The sequence below is a fragment of the Tetrahymena thermophila genome (assembly GCF_000189635.1).
Source record: "Tetrahymena thermophila SB210 genomic scaffold scf_8254803, whole genome shotgun sequence".
NCBI lineage: Eukaryota > Ciliophora > Oligohymenophorea > Hymenostomatida > Tetrahymenidae > Tetrahymena > Tetrahymena thermophila.
Genome location: NW_002476559.1, coordinates 1,907,372 through 1,926,649, shown reverse-complemented (window position 1 = coordinate 1,926,649; position 19,278 = coordinate 1,907,372). Strand labels below are relative to the sequence as shown.

The 19,278-nt window shown below is 24.8% G+C and overlaps 5 protein-coding genes across 5 annotated transcripts in view; 2 read left to right on the top strand and 3 right to left on the bottom strand. All coding sequences in view use genetic code 6, as the record gives it.

Moving 5' to 3' along the window:
• Window positions 1-261: 261 nt before the first annotated feature.
• Window positions 262-3,866, top strand: TTHERM_00019630 (cyclic nucleotide-binding domain protein; the record flags this gene model as incomplete). The annotated part of the gene is made up of 3 exons (XM_001008445.2): window positions 262-1,105; window positions 1,203-2,064; window positions 2,150-3,866. The coding sequence occupies exons 1-3, from the start codon at window positions 331-333 to the stop codon at window positions 3,864-3,866; spliced, it is 3,354 nt and encodes a 1,117-aa protein (XP_001008445.2). The 5' UTR covers window positions 262-330.
• Window positions 3,867-5,240: 1,374 nt separating this feature from the next.
• Window positions 5,241-6,920, top strand: TTHERM_00019620 (tetratricopeptide repeat protein; the record flags this gene model as incomplete). Its single annotated transcript, XM_001008444.2, has 1 exon — window positions 5,241-6,920. One exon carries the CDS (start codon window positions 5,241-5,243, stop codon window positions 6,918-6,920), a length of 1,680 nt encoding a protein of 559 aa, XP_001008444.2.
• Window positions 6,921-7,630: 710 nt separating this feature from the next.
• TTHERM_00019610 (transmembrane protein, putative) lies at window positions 7,631-10,672 on the bottom strand (the record flags this gene model as incomplete). Its single annotated transcript, XM_001008443.1, has 1 exon — window positions 7,631-10,672. One exon carries the CDS (start codon window positions 10,670-10,672, stop codon window positions 7,631-7,633), a length of 3,042 nt encoding a protein of 1,013 aa, XP_001008443.1.
• Window positions 10,673-13,308: 2,636 nt separating this feature from the next.
• TTHERM_00019600 (hypothetical protein) lies at window positions 13,309-16,425 on the bottom strand (the record flags this gene model as incomplete). Its single annotated transcript, XM_001008442.1, has 1 exon — window positions 13,309-16,425. One exon carries the CDS (start codon window positions 16,423-16,425, stop codon window positions 13,309-13,311), a length of 3,117 nt encoding a protein of 1,038 aa, XP_001008442.1.
• Window positions 16,426-18,840: 2,415 nt separating this feature from the next.
• TTHERM_00017610 (zinc finger, LSD1 subclass family protein, putative) overlaps window positions 18,841-19,278 on the bottom strand; it is a gene marked incomplete at both ends in the record, with an annotated part of 2,482 nt that continues 2,044 nt past the window's right edge. The window contains one exon of the mRNA XM_001008441.3: window positions 18,841-19,235. Within this exon, the coding sequence (XP_001008441.3) occupies window positions 18,841-19,235 (395 nt within the window). The remainder of the gene's footprint in view (window positions 19,236-19,278) is intronic.

The window sequence follows — 19,278 nt, the reverse complement described above, 5'->3', positions numbered from 1 at the left end:
TAGAATTTCAAAATTACATTAATTTTGTAATAACAGAATTTTAATGTAATAATAAGCTTGATAGGATACTCATTCTTGCTTTAAAATCAGTATACAAAGTTTTAATTAATTATAGTACAAAGGCGATTGAAACTAATACTATTTATTTTTTTGCTTTGTGGTGATTTTTATGAGTTAACTTAAATTTTGATATTGTCTTTGGAAAACCATGAAATTAATTAATTTTAGTAGCTTGTTTTTTTTAAAAAGTTATTAAATAGAAAGAATTATACTATAATTGATTTAGGGCAGGATTTGTTGTTTATTTTATTTTAAAATCAATAATTATAAATGGATGATCCTCAATAAGATGTTGACGCTTAGACTATTTTCATAAAAAAGAAGCTATTTTCATCTGCATTTGGCTCACCTGTTAGCTAGAGAAATAGCTTGGTCTAATTTTATTCTATTTCACAACAAAATTATCAATAGAATAATTAGATGGATACAATAAGATAGCTTTTTAACAGGCCTGCAGAGGCGATACTAGAAAAGTTCAATCAGAAGAAGTTGGGATCAATTAGCATAATTAAAAGAGATTCTGTTTATAAAGTAAATAGCTCCGCTGCAAATGATTTTTCTAAGGACTACTCAATAGAAATCAGCAAAAATAATATTTTTCCTTCACCTGACAATAATTATTTAGAAATGATACTGTTAAAATAACCATAATAAAGAAAGATAAAAGAACTTGAATTTGTATAGGAATGTTTGAAATAGCTAGAAATATTTTAAAGCTGGCACGAAAATCAATCCATGCAATGCTCAGATTCCGCTACTATAGAGCAGCAGCTTGAAGAAGAATACTAAAACTTACTTATATATAAGTACATTAATTATCGCTCTTATACCAAATACGAATGTATTTTCAACTAAGACGAGCCCTCAAGAGAATGCTTTACTATATTTAAAGGATAAGCTTTAGTTTTACAAAAGGCTCACTCAAAGAAAGATTAAAAATCAGAGTTTTAAATTTTATAAATTCTTCACCTATATGATATCAGCAGAGAAGAGTATGACAAAATAAGTGAGTTATTTCCGCATCAAATAATCACAGGCAAAATAAGTAGAATTTTTAAAAATAAATTTAATGATGAACAAAAGATAAAAAATACTTTATGAAATTCAATTAATTTAAAATTATTTTAAAAATAATGCATTAGAGGAAGGAAGATTGTTTGGTGAAATCGAGCTTTATTTTAAGGAACCTAGAGCAATGACTGTTTTATGCATTTCAGATCATATGGGTGTTGGATACTTTGATTTAAAATCTTTTAAATTAACTCTGCAGGCTTAAGTTAATAGACAAAAAGATATGCTCTTAGAATTCTTTAAAAAAATGTCTTTATTTAAAGGTGTCCAAGAGAACTATTTGAAAATATTAGTTTCTAAATGTGAGGTAGTTAAAAAGAATATTAAAGCATTAGTTTACAAACAAAATGATCCAATAGATTATGTATATTTTATCATAAGTGGGGAAGTAGAATTAACACATGTTGTTAATAGTGTTAAACTTAACAATCTATCAAAGTCCAGAGATAATTCTACTGATAAAGCCATGAAATCATTTGAAAAATCCTACCACTAAGTTTAAAATTAGGAATCTGAAGATTTCTATGATATTGAGAAAGATATCATAGCCAATGTTAAGGAGGCAATTTAGCTTAACATGTTTTACAAGCCTTAGAAAAGAATCATATAAAATAATACAAACAATTTGGATAATTAGATAGAAAAGCATTTAAAGCAGCTGCAGTATTTAGCAGAAGAGAAATAATATAATTACATTAATGCGAAGAATAACACCAAAAGTAAAATATCTACAATTCTAGGTTAATATGAAATATTTGGTGAACAACTTGAAGACTATGAAAAAAGAAACAACACAGCTAAAATTATAAGCTCTTCAGTCAAATTAGCAAGGATAAAAAGCTCAGTATTTTTTGACATAATTGTCAATTAATTTTCAAAGCTCTACCCATAAATTGATATCATAAAAGCCCTGCAAATAAAAAACAAATAATTGTAAATAATTTTAATTCTTAAAAAAAACTTTTAATTTGAGTTAAAAATTTATTTTTATTTAAATTTATGAAATTTATTTATTAAGCTAAAAGCATAAAGAACAAAAGATGATACCAAGAGATTAGATTTTAGTTATGATTTAAACACAGTAAAAAATAGAAATTTAAAATGATTAATATAAAAAGTATGAAGCAGAAGTTTCAAGCACTTCTCTACAGGCTGTGTTGGAAAATATATTTTAATAAAAAAAGCTATCAACGAATAAGAAAAAAAAGGAAATTAAAAATGATAAAAATAATATGAATAATATGTGCTAGTAGTAGGATAATAACTATTCTAGTTAAAAAAATTTTAGAACAAGGGTTTTAAGCAGCCATAATTAATAAGATAGTGACTAAGATTCATTAAATCCAAGCTCGCCAGTATCTACTGCATTTTCCACTCAAAAGGTATCTTATGATGAAGTCAAGGATTACAAATTCAAATTGTTAAATTAGCAAACAGGAGGAGAATCTAAATCAAGCAATAAATTATTTAATAATTAAAGAGATTAACCAAGTAGCTTTACTCCTGTTGATATCACTTTTGATAAAAATGTCATTAGAGGTCATACTAGCTAATCTAAATAAAGAGGTTCTCTTTCTTCTTTTTCAAGTGCTTTTAATAATAGCATTAATTAAACTAACATTACTCAAAATTAATTGTCTTCTAAAATAACTAATTAAGAAACCAACAGCAATTTTTTAATGTCCAACTCTACAAATGGACTTTCTTCTCCTAAATCTAGCAAAATCTCTCAAAGACCTTACAGTAAAAGCACATAATTTTATTCTAAATCTGCAACTAACAAAGATAGTATAAAATTTGACTTTTCCTCTCTCTAAGTCAAAAAATCTCTATTGCAAATTCCTACTTCACCTTTAAATATTAACATTCAACACTAGGATAACAATTAAAATATAGTTTAAAGCTCAAGTGAATTCCCTAAAGACAAAAGCGATAATAACAAAAGTTATAAAATAAAATTAAACCCTACTCGCAGGTCTAAATCTAATCCACACTCCAGCAATAGCAACGTTGGAGAAATAAATTAATAATAATAATAATAATAATAATAAAAGTTAAATGAAGTTTAAAATATATCAAATAAAAATTCTAATATTTTTGATGTTCTTTATCCTAATATTGTAAATTAAGTCAATAGATAAATTGGGGTGCTCAAAAGCTGTTAATAATTATCTCATGCAGACCCTAAGCTAACTCAAGTAAGAAAGCCTTGTATAAATACATTACACTTCAATACAAGCAAAGAAAGAGAAATTAATTAAAACTTAAATTCTCCGAATGACAAAAAAGTTTAAATAAATTAGACAAAAACTTTAGGAAGATTTTTCACTCCTTAAAAAGCATCTGAAAAATTGATGAAATCTAAAGAAATAGGATTAGATCCTTTAACTTAGTAGTAAGAACAAGAGAAATAAGCTGAAAAGTAAGATATAGAATTGCTCTCTTAGTAGATGTGCATTACTTATAAACATCTTAGATTAGATAAAATGTTTCCAAAAAGTTAGCAAACCAAGAAAGCATAATAGTATTTTAAGGAGTCTGCTAATGAATTTAAAGCAAAAATTAATTTTGACAAAATGCAAATTAAAATAAAAAATTAACCTGTATCATATATCGACTATATAGAACAAAAGTTTATACTAACTCCTCAAAAACATACAGAAGACAACAAAGACAATAAAGACAATAACAATCACTTAGATAATTTTAATTTTATTCAAAAAAACATCTCTTGATTTTTCAAAAATAAACATTTTTTATATAAATTTTTAGTTACATTCATTGATCCATTCATAATTTGTATTATAATTTATAAATTAATGTCAAATAAAGGATATTATTTTACTAATAAATATTTGTGCAATACAAATGAATAAATATAAAAACCTGAATATGTTTTATTTAAATAAATATAAATAAAATTTAATATTTTCTTGTTATAAAAATATCATATTAAAACATCAATTTAAAATGGAAGTTTATTTTTAAACATTTAGTAGTTAAATTTGATTTAATGAAATGAATATTAAACATTCTAGTTAATATAAAGCTGCTAAATTTGATTTAATAAGATGAATTTCAAACTACAATTAAAAATTGTAGTTAAATTTAAAAACAGTTATAGCCAAATTCGATTTAATGAAATGAATTTTAAACTTTAATTAAAAATTTTAGTTAATATAAAACTGCTAAATTTGATTTAATAAGATGAATTTCAAACTGCTATTAAAAATTGTAGCTAAATAGTATCAGAATTTCTTTTTTCTAACTTATCTTGAAGGATAAAAGGCTATACTTGTTAATATGAAATATATATTAAATATTTCAAAGATAAATTAATAGAAAAATATCTACAATCTAAACATATCATCTCTTTTAAAATACAGATAAAATATCAATTAAATTAAATAGATATGACAGAGCATCAGCATAAAACAAATAAATATTTAATGAACAAAAGTTTTATAGCAATTATTAAATATGAATTAATATTTTTTAAAATACTCTTTTTTTAATTATTAAAGAATAAAAATACTCATTTTTGAGTGTTGATTTTTAAATTTTTAATTCATAATTGATATATAAAGCAAATAGGGATAAAGTTTAAAATTTTAATTGCGTTTATTAGTATGAAGTATATTTATTAAAAAAATTAGATCATAACAAAGAATTCAAAAGACGATTAAGAGATGAAATTAAAGAAAAGGAATTACATTTTAAATGAGATAATTAAATTTTTTGATGCAAAGCTATAATTTGATTTAAAAAAATATCTTTGATGATAAATTAATTTATTAATTGATAATCTAAATTTATTATTCTATAACTAAAACCTAATTTATCTTAAAGAAAATTACAATAATTAGCTTTAAATGAATTAAAATATGTGTTTTTATTAAATTAAGTTTTTAATAAACTAAGTTATTTAAAATTATTATGATAGCTCTCATAAATTAATTTAAAGAAAAATAAATATCAAGAGATTTTGATGGTGACTATATATTCTTTTATAAACATCCAAAATAAATGCTTTTATAATTTATTAAAATTTTATATTTTCATGATAATTGATTATTAATAAACTTAGAAGATTATATCAAAAATCAAATATGAGAAAATTTACACTTTGCAAGAGAATTTTTTAATTTTAAAGAATTTCTTATTTGAAGTTTTCTCAAAAAAATTTTTTTTCAACAAAAAGCGATAAAGAATTTGAGGGAATAAATATTATAGACTTATAGAAATAAGGTCAATAAATATCTTAGATTTTTTAGCTAGAATAAAATTAATTGCTAAAAGAAAAAGGAAATGATTATGAAAAGCAAGGATTCGATTATTTGGGAAAAGGATTTAATTAAGAAGCTATTCTTTGTTTCTAGAAAGCTATAGAATTAAATCCTCAGCTTAATCATCTTAAATAATAATTAGGATATTTATGTTTGGAAGTCGATAGACTAGATGAAGCTATCAAATACTTTGAGTAATCATTAGGCTTTTCTTCTGATCCTTATGAAATTTATAATCTCCTAGGAATTATTTATGAAAGAAATAATATGGATGAAAAAGCTGAAGAATACTACAAAAAGTGCTTACAAACAAACGAAAATTATTTAGGGGCATATTTTAACTTAGCTTAAGTTTACTACAAATTAAATAAAATGCAAAACGCTAAACTATGCTTAGAGAAAGCTTCAATCATTTTCCCATCTGAGCCAGAAGTATTTAATAAATTGGGATAATTATGCTAAGAGATGGAAGATTGGTAACAGGCAATAGGATACTTTGAAAAAACAATAGAAATTGATCCTGAGAATATTAATGCACTTTTTGAGTTGGGAGTTACATAATTTTAAATAGAAGAATTAGACGAAGCAATTCATAATTTTAAGAAAACTTTAATGATACAGCCTGACCACTTTAATGCTCTGTTTAAATTAGTAGAAATTTATCATAGTGCTGATTTGATAGAATATGCATAGGAATATCTTGAATAAGCTATTAAAATTCAACCACATAATGTAAAAGCTAATCTGATATTAGCAGGCATTTACTTGGCTCAGAAAATGATATTAGAAGCAAAACAACTTTGTGAATAAGTAATCAAAGTAGATTCAAGGAATGCTGATGCACTCTACTATTTAGGAATTATTTACTAGAAAGAAAATAATATATAAAAAGCTATTAGCATCTTTAAAGAGGTTACATAAATTAATCCCACAAAATATATTGCTTAAATATAATTAGGATAACTTTATCATCAATAAGGAAAGGTAGAAGATGCAATTATAAGTTACAAAAGAATTTTGCAAGTGCAGCCTAATAATTATTTTGCTCTTAATTATTTAAGTTTTCTTCTCTATGAATTAGGCGATTTTAATCAAGCAGAGTTGCTATGTAAAAAAGCTTTAGCAGTAGATCCTAATGCTTATGAGCCATATCATAATTTAGGTTTGATTTATTAAGACAAATTATTGTATGAATAAGCTATCAAATTTTATTAGTCTGCATTAAAATCCAACCCTGATTGCGCTGAAGCCTATAATAATCTAGGATGTATCTATTATGAAAAAGGAAACTTAAAAGAAGCAATAAATTAGTTTGAAGAGGCAATAAAAGCAAATCCTAAATTCGCAGAAGCACACAAAAACCTATCAATCATTTATGAAAATATGGGATTAATAGAAAAATCTTAATAACTCAATGATTTTTAATTTTAAATTTTATAAAATTAAAGTAAAGATTTTCATGTCAAAAATTTTAAATCCTTAAAATTGAAAAATTAAAAATGAAAATATTTATCTTATCTTAAATAAAATAATAACTTAAAATGTATTTATTTTTTATTTTATTTTATTATTTTTTGAATATTTTAAACTCTTTTATAATCTATTTATTTATTTATTCGATTAGTGATAAGTTTGGGATAAATTAATCTAAATTTGTTATTAATGTTTAAAAAGTTTTATAAAGCTTTATTGATAGATATAAATTTTAATTTATCTAAAAAAGCATTTTTTCATTAGGTATGAGCTAATCATTATAATAAAAATGAATGAGATTAATAAATTAAATCTTCTTTAAAAAATATAATTTTAAAATGGAACTATAATTTATATAATTTATGTTATAAAATTATTATCAGATAATTTAATTTAATTATTTTTATTTACTATGGTTCCTCACTCCTTCCCTGTTGTCTTAAAGCTTTTTCTATTTTTACAAAAAAATACTTATTTTAAATTTAAAAAAAAAAAAACTTACAAAAATTAGACCATAATATATAAGAAATTACCTTATTTAAAAAAAATAAATCTAATAAAAAATTATTCATTGAATAAATATCTTAAATAATACAACAAACACAAATATTTTGTGATTAAAGTAAAAAACAAGATATTTTATAAGATATAATATAAATTTATATTATTTTATTAATATAGATGTTTTTATTTACTGATTAATAAATTTTATTCAATTTTAAGTAAAATAAATCAGTATATCAAAATAAAGCTAAGAAGGTAATAACTAAGGCAGCAGAAGCACTAAGTAACCTACTAGAACTTACAATTGATGCATCAAAACCTGAAGAGGAATTGTTATTAGAATTTGAAGAAGAGCACAAAGATTTACTTACATATTCACAAGTAGAGTCATAGTAAAGTGAAGAATTAGTTGTAAAAGTACATGTTATTTAGTTGTTGGTAGTATCTAGACTTGTAGGGTTAACTGTCATGATTTAATTAGAATCATAAGATACACAGATTGTTTTCTGAATTTGAGAAGGATCAACATCATAAGTCATTTAGAAAGTTGATCCAGAACTTGACTACAAATTTCTAAATCTTAAAGAAGTCTTAGCATCAATTGTTGTAAGGCCAGTAGGACAGTTAGAGCAATAAGGGTGGTTTGCTAAATGAGCGACTTGCATAGCAGAGATTGTTGAATCAGTCTAACCTTTTGCATTACCAATACCTAAACTAGATGATGATGACGAAGAAGAAGAAGAACTAAAAGTGGGAGCTTGAGTGCTATCTTATTGAAGAGAAATAGAAGAACCAGCAATTAAATCCTTTAAATTGAATTAAATTTTAAATGCAAAGCCAGGTTTCTACTTTTCTGCAATAATCTAAATTGTACTTGAGCCTAAAATTATTTAATTCTAATCTGTTACTTAATTATTAGCCTGATCAATATTAGTAGAAGCATCTTAAGTAGGAATTTATTTGAGCAAACTAAATACTGAATTCTTCAAACTTGAAACTCCTGATTAGATCAGAGAATTTAGCTAACTGGAATTACTAATAGCTTAACTAATTTATTATTCTAGGTCTTTAGTGATTGATTAAAATAAACCTTTGATAGTTTCTGTTTGAGTAGGAGTTAAAGACGTACTTCCACCTGAAGTTTTTAAGGCATTACTCAATTAATCTTAAATATTGGTAACCTAATCTTAATTTTTATCAATGCATAAAATAGATTTATCAAATTAAACTTAAGGAAACTATCCATCTGGACAATTTTTACATGTATTTGGAGTTGAAGTAGTGTTATCTATTATTTAGCCTATACTATTACAGTATTAAACACAAAATTTCCCATTTGCAGATTAAAATCCTGTACACTTTTTAGGATCTATGCATCCAACACCATCCTAGTAAAGTTAACCTGTTGCACATGAAAGAGCACATTAAGTGGCTGTTGAGGATGGTTTGACTTCTGGAAATTCACAAGTACTGACGCATCTTTTTCCGTTGGCGCTCAGCATTTTAGAGCAGTTTTTTGAATAAACACATGATTTAGCTGTAACATCATATATAAAATCAGTTTAGCAGCTTTTCAAACAGGTTTTTCCATCAGAATCAAGTCCTAGAGGGCAGATTACACAAAAATTTAGGTTTTTGTCTGTTAAAACTCCTTCATTTACTGCGCAACTTTTAGCGCAAGATAATCTATCGGAAGAAATGTAATTAGAACAGCTACTGGGAGAGATACAAGACTTATTCCCGCTTGAGTCTACTTACAGTATAAAGCCAGGTTAGCATTTACTTAAGCATAGGCCATTTATTTTTATACCACCTATTCCATCACATTAAGTTGAATCAAGGCATTATTTATTATCAACAAAATATAATTCTTTAGCACCACAATCAGCAACACAAGATTTACCATCACTAGAAACCTTCTAGAAACAAGGTGTACAGACCTAAGCTTTTTTATTTGGTACTGTTTAAGGAATTTGTCCAGGTGCACATTTTGACAAACAAGATTTTCCATCGATTGATAAGTAACTTGTACAGTTGTCGACATGAGTACAAACATTTTTATCTCCAGCAAAATAATAAACAGGACATGCATCAGTACATTAACTTTAGACTTAGTTATTGGCTAACTGTTGCTGCCAAATAACTTAAGAACTTTTGCAAGAATCAACACAGATAAACTGACCATCAGAATTTCCTTTATTCACATATTATCCAGGATCACAAGTGTTAGAACATTTAGTCAAATCTTTAGAAATATATCCTTTACAATAAACAATTGATGGCAAACAAATTTTTCCAGTAGCATCTACAATATCACAAGTAGTTACACATTTTTGATCTATCAGATTTATGTATTACCCAGCATAACATTGTGCACAAAAATTATAATTTGAACCTTTAACGGGTTAAGGAGAAAATGGGAGAGGGCATTTATCAACACACCAACTTATTTATTTGCTATCACTATGCAAGTTTGTGGTGCATTATTATGCCATAATACAATTTAAAGTTTTAGAGTCAACTACTTATCCAGAATCACATCTTGCTAGACATTAAGTTCCATCATAACTAACATAAGGAGTAGAATCAGGGCAAACTTAACACTAAGTATATTACTAGCCTTTAACTTAAGGTAAAGCAATTTATTTAGGTGGACATTTTACAGCGCAAGTTTACATATCAGCTCCAAGATAAAGTGCGCAATTAGTATTATTTCCAGAATTTGAATTAGTATTAGTATTAATCAAGCTTGAACAATTTCCTAATATCTTACAGCTAACGCAGATTTTAGGGTCAATTGCAGTCTTATCAAGAATATATAAATATGGACAAGTATTTGTGCAAAGTTATCTGTCTCTAATGTAGACTCCTTTGCACTATAGAGGTGAGTTTAAGCACATATTAGTATTTGTGTCTGTGATAAGGTCTGGAGGGCAATATTGATAACAATTACCTTAGGAATCTTAGTAAGGGCAAGGAGAACACAATTAATAGTTCTTACCAGGAGCAGGTTAAGCCTTAAAGGGTGTAGGACAGGAGGGGAGACATATATTTTTCAGTTAATTATAGAACTATTTGCAATAGCTATCATCTGAAAAGCAAGTTTAAGTCACAACATCTCCCACTTTAGGATAAAGACACTTTTATACGCATGAGTTATCAGAAGGGTCGGTAAAGTAATTGCAAGTATCTGCAGAAACAATAGAAGATCCTGCAAACAATATGAGTAGCAGAGATAATACTCTTAGATGTTTCATTCTATCTTATTTTTGAGTCATTTTATATTTTTTTGTTTTTTTTAATTAGTAATTATAATCTTAATACAAAAATCCCTCCTTATTTATAGTGTTTATTTAATCCTATTGTTTATTAATGAATGTTACAATTAATGTAATTTAGAATTAGATTGATTAACTGTGTTTGTATCCAAGATAAAACTAATACTTTTGATCTTAAATATTAACTAAATTACAAACAAAATTTGAGAATAGGCTATTTAATATTTCCTCCAACCCATTAAATCTAATTGATTATAAAATAATTAATTTGCCTGAATTTTTAATTTCCAAAGTTCATCTCGAAATTTAAGCTTGAATTAATTTTTTCTAAAGTTCTTTTTAACATATTTAATTAAATTCGAAACAACTAGTGCAGCCTTAACAGATTCTTTACCACAAAAATATAAATAATGCAAACTCTATATATAAATTTAATCATATTAAAATACTTATTCTTTCCTAAATGCTGCACATTACTTATCAATAAATACATTTTATTTCAGTCAAACTTTTATTTTTATTATTGAGACTTTGTCTTTTAAGCCTTTTAAAATTAACTTATTTGTGTATCTTTAAATTTCTTTATTTAATAAAATGTAGACTCCCTAATCTGATTAAGTTAAAAAAAATTTTATATGCGCATTAAATTAGTACTTTTAGTAATCACACTTTTATTTTTTTAACTTACAAAATCAACGAAGGGTAAATATTGTCTGATTACTTTTTGAAAAACTTTTAATTAAATCCTAAGAGGCTAAAATCAAAATATCTTCCTAATAGATTGTATGGAGTTAACTAATTAATAGCTTAATTCAATACTCTTTTATTATTATTTTTTGTATTTTTTGAACATATTTTAAACAAAAAATAAATAGCTCTCAATAAGAAAAAAGAAAAATCATATTTAATTTAAAATCAACTTACTTGACATATTTTAAATGAATTTAGTACAGCATGAATTTTTAATTGTTTTTAAAAATAAAATGAGAAAGTAAAAATATTTTCTACCAAAATATAAATAGATAGATAATATGATCCCAATTTTGGATGATAAATAACTTAGAACTTATTTCAGCATTTTAATTGTTTAAAATTTTTTTGTCTTTTTTTTACATTACTTTAAATAATACAAAAAATGAATAAAAATAATAAGTAAAAAGTGTAAAAGTTCAAAAAAGCTAAATTTTGTTACATTTGCAATATCTTTAATTTGATTTTTACCATAATTAAATTTTTCCTCTAATTAGGCTTTCTTTTTCTCGAAGATAAAAATACCAGAGTTTTTATTAAAAATAAGACAATCCAGGCTTCAAATGAATTTTAACGCGCGAATTTAATTAAACTATGGTAATTATTTATTGTATTTTTATTTGTCTATCTTTTGATTTTAATTATAAGTTATTCATAAGCATTCATCAGTATGCTTTACTAATTAAATATCATTTATTATTTTAGTGAAATTAATTTATCTTCTTATCTTTCTTAATTCCATCAAATATTTGTAATTCTTTATAGTAAATTTATCTATTTATATTTTTCTTTCCTTCTACAAAATTTAAATTGGTCGAATTTAAGATTTATTTACTATTTTATTTAAAAATTCTTAAATTAAACAAAATTAACTTATTAAATGCTTTCTATAAAAGATTTTTATATTTTAAGTAAAATTTTATTTGTTTTTATTCACATAAAAAGTTATCTAATCATTCAAATTTTAATATAAACTTCAGAAAATACTTTGCCTATTCTTTTAAAAAAAAGTAAAAACATTTAAACTGTTTTAGTAATAAAACCGATATGTTTTAAAATGAGATAATTTATAGTAAAATTTTCATTATTTTTGATATGGTTCTTTTTATCATAGTAAATCAATGAATAATTTAATTAAAAAAGATTAGAAACAATAATTTCTAAAAGTACATATTATTTAAAAGCAGAAATTCATTTTTAACTATTTATTTTTTTTGTAAAAAGTAAGAAATTTAAAGAAATAAACTAGCCATTTTAAGTCATTAATCTAATTTAAAGATATAAGAGTTTATTAAAATAAGGAATACACATTTAATTACCATAAATCTTCATTCATTGAGGTTAAAAATTTATCCTAAATAAATGAAAATTTTCAGTCTGTATATATTTATTTATGAATTGACAGTAAATTGTAAGCTTTTAACTCATAATAAATTTAAATTTTTAGAATTATGTATAATTAATAATTTTAAATTAGATTTTCTTTTGTAATTAATAATTGATTTTCTATTTTCAATTTAATTACCTAAAATATTAATTTATCCCAAAAATTTGATAAAATTAAAAAAGATTTTTAGCTTTAATTTGAGATTTACTTTTCCAATCTATTAATTTATGTAAGTAAATAATAAATTAATTAGTCAATAATTTATGCTTATAGGTTCCTGTTTGATAATGAATTTAGTCTTTTAAATTTTATGGAAAAAATCAAATAATTCTTTGATTATGCTAAACGAATTTATAAAATATTTTTTAGTAATTCATAAATTTATTTATTTAATGCACGCACATATATTTATTTTGCGAGTTATAAAAAGTATGATATATTTATTATAAACTTATTTTATATTAGTTAAGATTAGCTAAAAATAGAATTCATCATATAATCAAAAAATTGCAAGTACTATAATTCCTAAAGCAGCACTAATGCTCAGTAACTTACCAGAACTTGGGGTAACTGATGCATTAAATCCTGAGTTATTATTGTTTGAATTTGATGAGGAACACAATGATTAGCTTACGTACTAACAAGTGGAATCGTAGTAGAGAGAAGAATTAGAAGTAAAAGTGCAAGTTATTTAATTATTGACAGTATCTATACTTGTAGGATTTACTGTCATGTTGTTATTTGAATCATAAGATACGCAAATTGTTTTCTGAATTTGAGAAGGGTCTACATTATAAGTTAGCTAGAAAGTCTAACCAGTACTTGCTTACAAATTTCTTAATCTTCCAGATGTCTAAGTATCAATACTAGTAAGACCAGTAGGACAAGTAGAGCAGTTAGGGTTAGTAGATAAATAAGTTACTTGCATAGCTGTAATTGTCGAATCAGTTTAGCCTGTAGCATCACCAATACTCTAACCTGAGCTAGAACTATTTACAGAGCTGGAAGATGATGATGACGAAGAAGAAGAAGAAGTTGAGGTAGTACTTGAAGTAGAACTAAGAGTAGGAGCTTAGGTGCTATCTTGTTAAAGAGATGTTGAAAAACTAGCAATTAAATCCTTTAAATTGAATTTAAGTTTGAATGCGAAACCAGGTTTCTACTTTTCTGCTATGATTTAAACTGTTGAAGAGCCTAAAACGATTGAATTCTAATCTTAAACATTATTATTATTATGATCAATGTTAGTAGAAGCATCATAAGGATTAACTTATTTTAACACATTAAATATAGTAGTTTTCAAATTGGAAACTCCAGACTGGATAATAGACTGTAATTAATCTGGAGTAACAGAGGAGCTGCTTTATGCTTAAGTTATTGATGATTCAAAATCCTTTGTGACTTATTAAAGTATATCTTTAACAGCATCTTTTTGACTTGGTGTTAAAGTAGAGCCTCCACTTGAATTCAAGACACCACTCAACTAGTCTTAAATGTTGGAAATTGGATTTGAATCCTTATCAACGCATTATATTGAATTATCAGATTAAATTTAAGGATATTACCCATCTGGGCATTTTTGGCATGTCTTGGGAGTAGAAGTACTGCTTCCTACAATTTAACGTATGCTATTACAGTTAGAAACACAGAATTGACCGTTGGCTGATTAATATCCTGTACAACTACTAGGATCTATGCATCCAACTCCATCCTAATAGAGTTATCCACTATTGCATTTGTAAGAACATTAAGTAGCTGTTGAAGAAGGCTTTACTTCTGGGAATTCACAAGCAGCTACACATCTTTTTCCATTAGCACTCAAAATACCTGAGCAACTTGAAGAATTAATGCAAGATTTTGAAGAGACATCATAGATTTAGCCAGATTAACAGCTAGTTAAGCAGCTTTTTCCATCAGAAGCAAGACCAAGAGGGCAGATTACACATACTTTTAAATTGTTAGCTGTGAGAACTCCTTCTTTAGAGGCACAGCTTGTAACGCAGGATTTTCTATCTGAGGAAATGTAATTAGGACAGGCATTCATTAAGACACATGATTTATTATTGCTTGAATCTACTTAAAGTAAATAACCTGGCTAGCACTTTGATAAGCATAAACCATTTTATTATATTCCAGTGCATTAACTAGAAGAAATACATTTCTTTTGTTCAACATCAAATAATTCTCCTGTAGCGCAGCTAGCGTTGCAAGATTTACCATCAGAAGATAGTTTCTAGAAGCAAGGCATACAGACCTAAATTTTTTTATTTGGTACTGTTTGAGGGAATTATCCAGCAGGACATGAAGTCAAGCAATTTTTTCCATCCATCGATAAATAATTTGAACAGTTTGTAACAGAAGTGCAAATATTGTTTTATCCTGGATATTAAAATTGAGGACATTTGTCGACACATAAATTTAAGGTTTAATTCTTATTATCCTATTTCTGTAGAATGTATTAAGAATCTTAACATTTAGCAACACAGTTAAATTGACCTTCAATTAAACCTTATGAAATATATTAACCAGAGCTACAACTTGCCTAACATTTAGTCTAATCTACAGAAATATATCCTATGCAATGCTATATATCAGGCAAACAGATTTTTCCTGTAGGGTCTAAGATATCACATGAGCTTACACATTTTCCAGTTGCAATACTCAAATATTATCCAGTTGGACAAGCTTAGCAATTAGTGTAACTTTGATTGCTAACAGAGACAGATTATAGTTAAGGAGGACATTTATCAACACACCAAGAGACGTTTTTATCATCAGTAAAGATACTATTTGTGCATTAAGCTTATTAGATACAGTTTAATGTTTTCATATTAATAACTTAACCTGCAGCGCATTAACTAACACATGTAGATCCATCATAACTGACAAAAAGAGTTGTAGCAGGACAAAGCTAGCATTGAATATAAGACTAACCTTAAACTTAGGCCAAAGCAATTTATTGTGGAGGACATTATGATCCACATCCTTGCATATCAGCTGCGAGATAAAGAGCACAGTTACTATTAATAGGAATATTTCCGCCAGTATTTCCATTATTTCCACTTGAATTACCGTTATTTCCATTATTTCCACTTGCATTTCCATTTTGGTTAGGGCAAGTTCCATTTAATTTACAGTTTATACAAACGCTAGGTGTTTAAGTCTTATCAGCAGTAAAATTAGGTGGACAATTACTTACACAAGATTGCATTTCTTTAATATAGAATCCTTAACATTAAGAGGGTGAGCTCAAACATTTTTAAGAAGTTAAATCAGTGATAAGGCCTGGAGGGCAATTTTCATAACAGTTTCCTTATGAATCTTAGAAAATGCAAGGAACACAAATTTAATATTTCTTATCAGTAACGGCTTAAGCTTTAAATAACTTAGGGCATTAAGGAACACAAACATTAGGTTCTTTAAGGTAATATGTCTTACATTAACTGTCATCAGCTAAGCATGATTTAGTAGCAGCATCTCCAATTTTAGGATAAAGGCACTTTTAAACACAAGAACCATCACTATCCAAAAAGAAGTTGCAAGTTGATGCAGTAGCAGTTGGAATGGATCCAGCTAGCAATATTATCAGCAGAGATAATGCTATGAGATATTTCATTTATCAATTAATTTTATTCTTAACTATTTTAAATTTTTTATATATTAATGATTATAATCTAAAATCCCCATTTACATATATATATATGCAATTTTTGATCATTAAACTTTATTTGTAATTAAATGAAAGTTTTATATGCAAAGATTACACTTTTCGAGCTTTAATAATGAGATAATTAGATTTTGGATATTAAAATTTAAAAGATATTGATTGACTGTTAAAAATTGAGAGCCAACGCAGCTGATTTAATTTTTCTCAAAATATTGATTAATATAAAAAATCACCTGAAAATAAAAAACAAAACAAAGTTCAAATCGAAATATTAGCTTGAATTTTTTTTTTTGAAATCGCTTTTCTAATTTAATTAAATTCGATTAAAAGGAGGTGTTTTTTTCACAAATTTTCTCACCAATCAAAATAAAGGTTATTAGACAATATCGATTATTTAGCTACGCAAATAAATGTGAGAAAGATTTGTCTTTTTGAGATAGATTTAATTAAATTTTAGTTCAAATTAATCATCATATTTTAAATTTTAAATTAAATAGATAGGGTTTCCTTGAAATATATTTGATTTTTATTGCAAAATATTTACTTAATAATATTTTATTGGAAATCACTTAAATATCCTTTCTTAAACTCCTTAGCTTTAATCGAATTTATAACACCTTATCTAAATTAAGAGAAATCATCTTTACCTCAATTAATTAAATTTTTACCTTACAATTAAACAAAGATATATAACATTAGATTACAATTTGAGGAAAATTTTTTTCACCTCAAATCATCAGAAGCAAATATAAGTTCCTTTCTTCTAAAATATACAATTAAGAGAGTAATAAAGAAAATGAGAAAGAAATAAGATAAATAAAAACAATATATGAAATTATTTATTTTTATTTTTTATCATAATTTTATTTTAACAAGAATTTTGTTTGTTGAAAAATACATTTTATTTTTAAATTAATCAAAAAAAAAAAAAAAATTGAAAATTTAGAGTGAAAAATACATTAAAATCTTTAAATCACTCGATGATTATAACGCATTTGAACAAATATTTGTTAGTTTTAAATAATATATGTAATGGAATTAAAAGAATAAAATAAATATATTTTTTAATATAAAATTTTACTTATTTATTTAAAAAACATAGATTATAAAATAAATTTCAAGATTTTTAATAATAAAATGCTTTTAAATTGTAATTTTAGATTTAGTATTAGCACTGTTTTGTTATCCTTTAAGCCTATTTTATTTTTTGATTGAATACTATTTCCCTTTTCTACATACAACTTTTGAAACAAGAATGAAACCAATATTGATTAAAAAGTGTAAATTTGCATAATAAAGTTAATGAAAGTTACATATCCCAAATTTTTTGATGGTGTTTTGAGAGAAGCATTTTATCTCCTGAATTAATTAAATATTTTGTTCTAAATAGAAAAAAATACCAGAATTTTTATTAAAGTATTGATGAGTTTCAACAGAGTTCAAACGCATATATAATAAATTCAGGATAATATTTATATTTATTTTTTTTGTCTATTTTTATTATTTTTTAAATTTCGAAATATTTTTAAGCATCTAACAGAATATTCATTTTATCAAATATATTTTATATAATTTTAAATTGTTTTTATTTTTAATTTAGGTCTTTGATCTGTTAAACAACATTGAAAATTTCAATAATACTATTTATCTAATTCCTATATTAAAAGTAAATTGAAATTAAATTACATTATTAAGTCCAATCATACTTTTTTAATATATAAAATAATAAATAAGATATTTTGAGTAAAATAACTATTAAAATTATATCAAAATATTCTCGTTTGATTAATTTATTTTTTTGATAAATTAATTAGATATTATAAACACAAAAACAACCAAGTTAATTTATTCATCATATCTGTAACGCATTCATTATTAACTTAGATTTTTTATTTATAGTAAACATAAATTGACTAAATTTTATGATTTATTTTTTGTGTTCTAATATAAATTTAATATAAATAAATTATCAAGAATTAAGTGTAAAATAGCTTTGATTAATAATGTCTAACTAAATTTTTAATTTGTTAGATAAATTTATGATTAATTTTAAAATTATAATAAAATAATTAATTAAAATTCAAAAAAAATCTTAGATAAAAAAAATATGTGAATTTTATAAATTTATTTTTGCTAATATATTTATTTATATATATATATGTAATTTATACTTTCTAAACTGCTTAGATTATTAATTAGGCACTTACTTTTATATTATAGAATACCTAATCTTTTTGTTGAGTATATAATTATTTCTTTTATCATTATTATTTCATAGCAAATAATGAAGAACTTGAATTTTCTTTATATAGCATTTATGTACTTAATAATACATTTGAATTTTTATTGATATATAAGATTCTATCAGATATATATTACAAAAATCATTACAAAGGCTAATGATATGCTCAACAGATTACTGTTAGTACTTACTTGATCATTAAAGCTTGATTTTTGTGAGGAACACAACTTCTTACTAATGTATTAGCAGTTAGAGTCATAGTAAAGTGAAGAATTGTTAGTAAAAGTACATGTTATTTGGTTTTAAGCAATATTTATGCTTGTTGGGTTTACAGTCATAACGTTATTTGAATCATAAGAAACACATATTGTCTTTGTAATTTAAGAAGGATTAACATTGTATGTCAATTAGTATGTTTATCCAGATTGAGACTACAAGTTTCTAAATCTTCCTCCAGAAGTTTTGGCATCGACAGTAGTCAAACCAGTAGGACAGCTTAGACAATAAGGGTTAACTGCTAAATTAGTAATTTGCATTGCAGTGATTTTAGAATTTGTCTA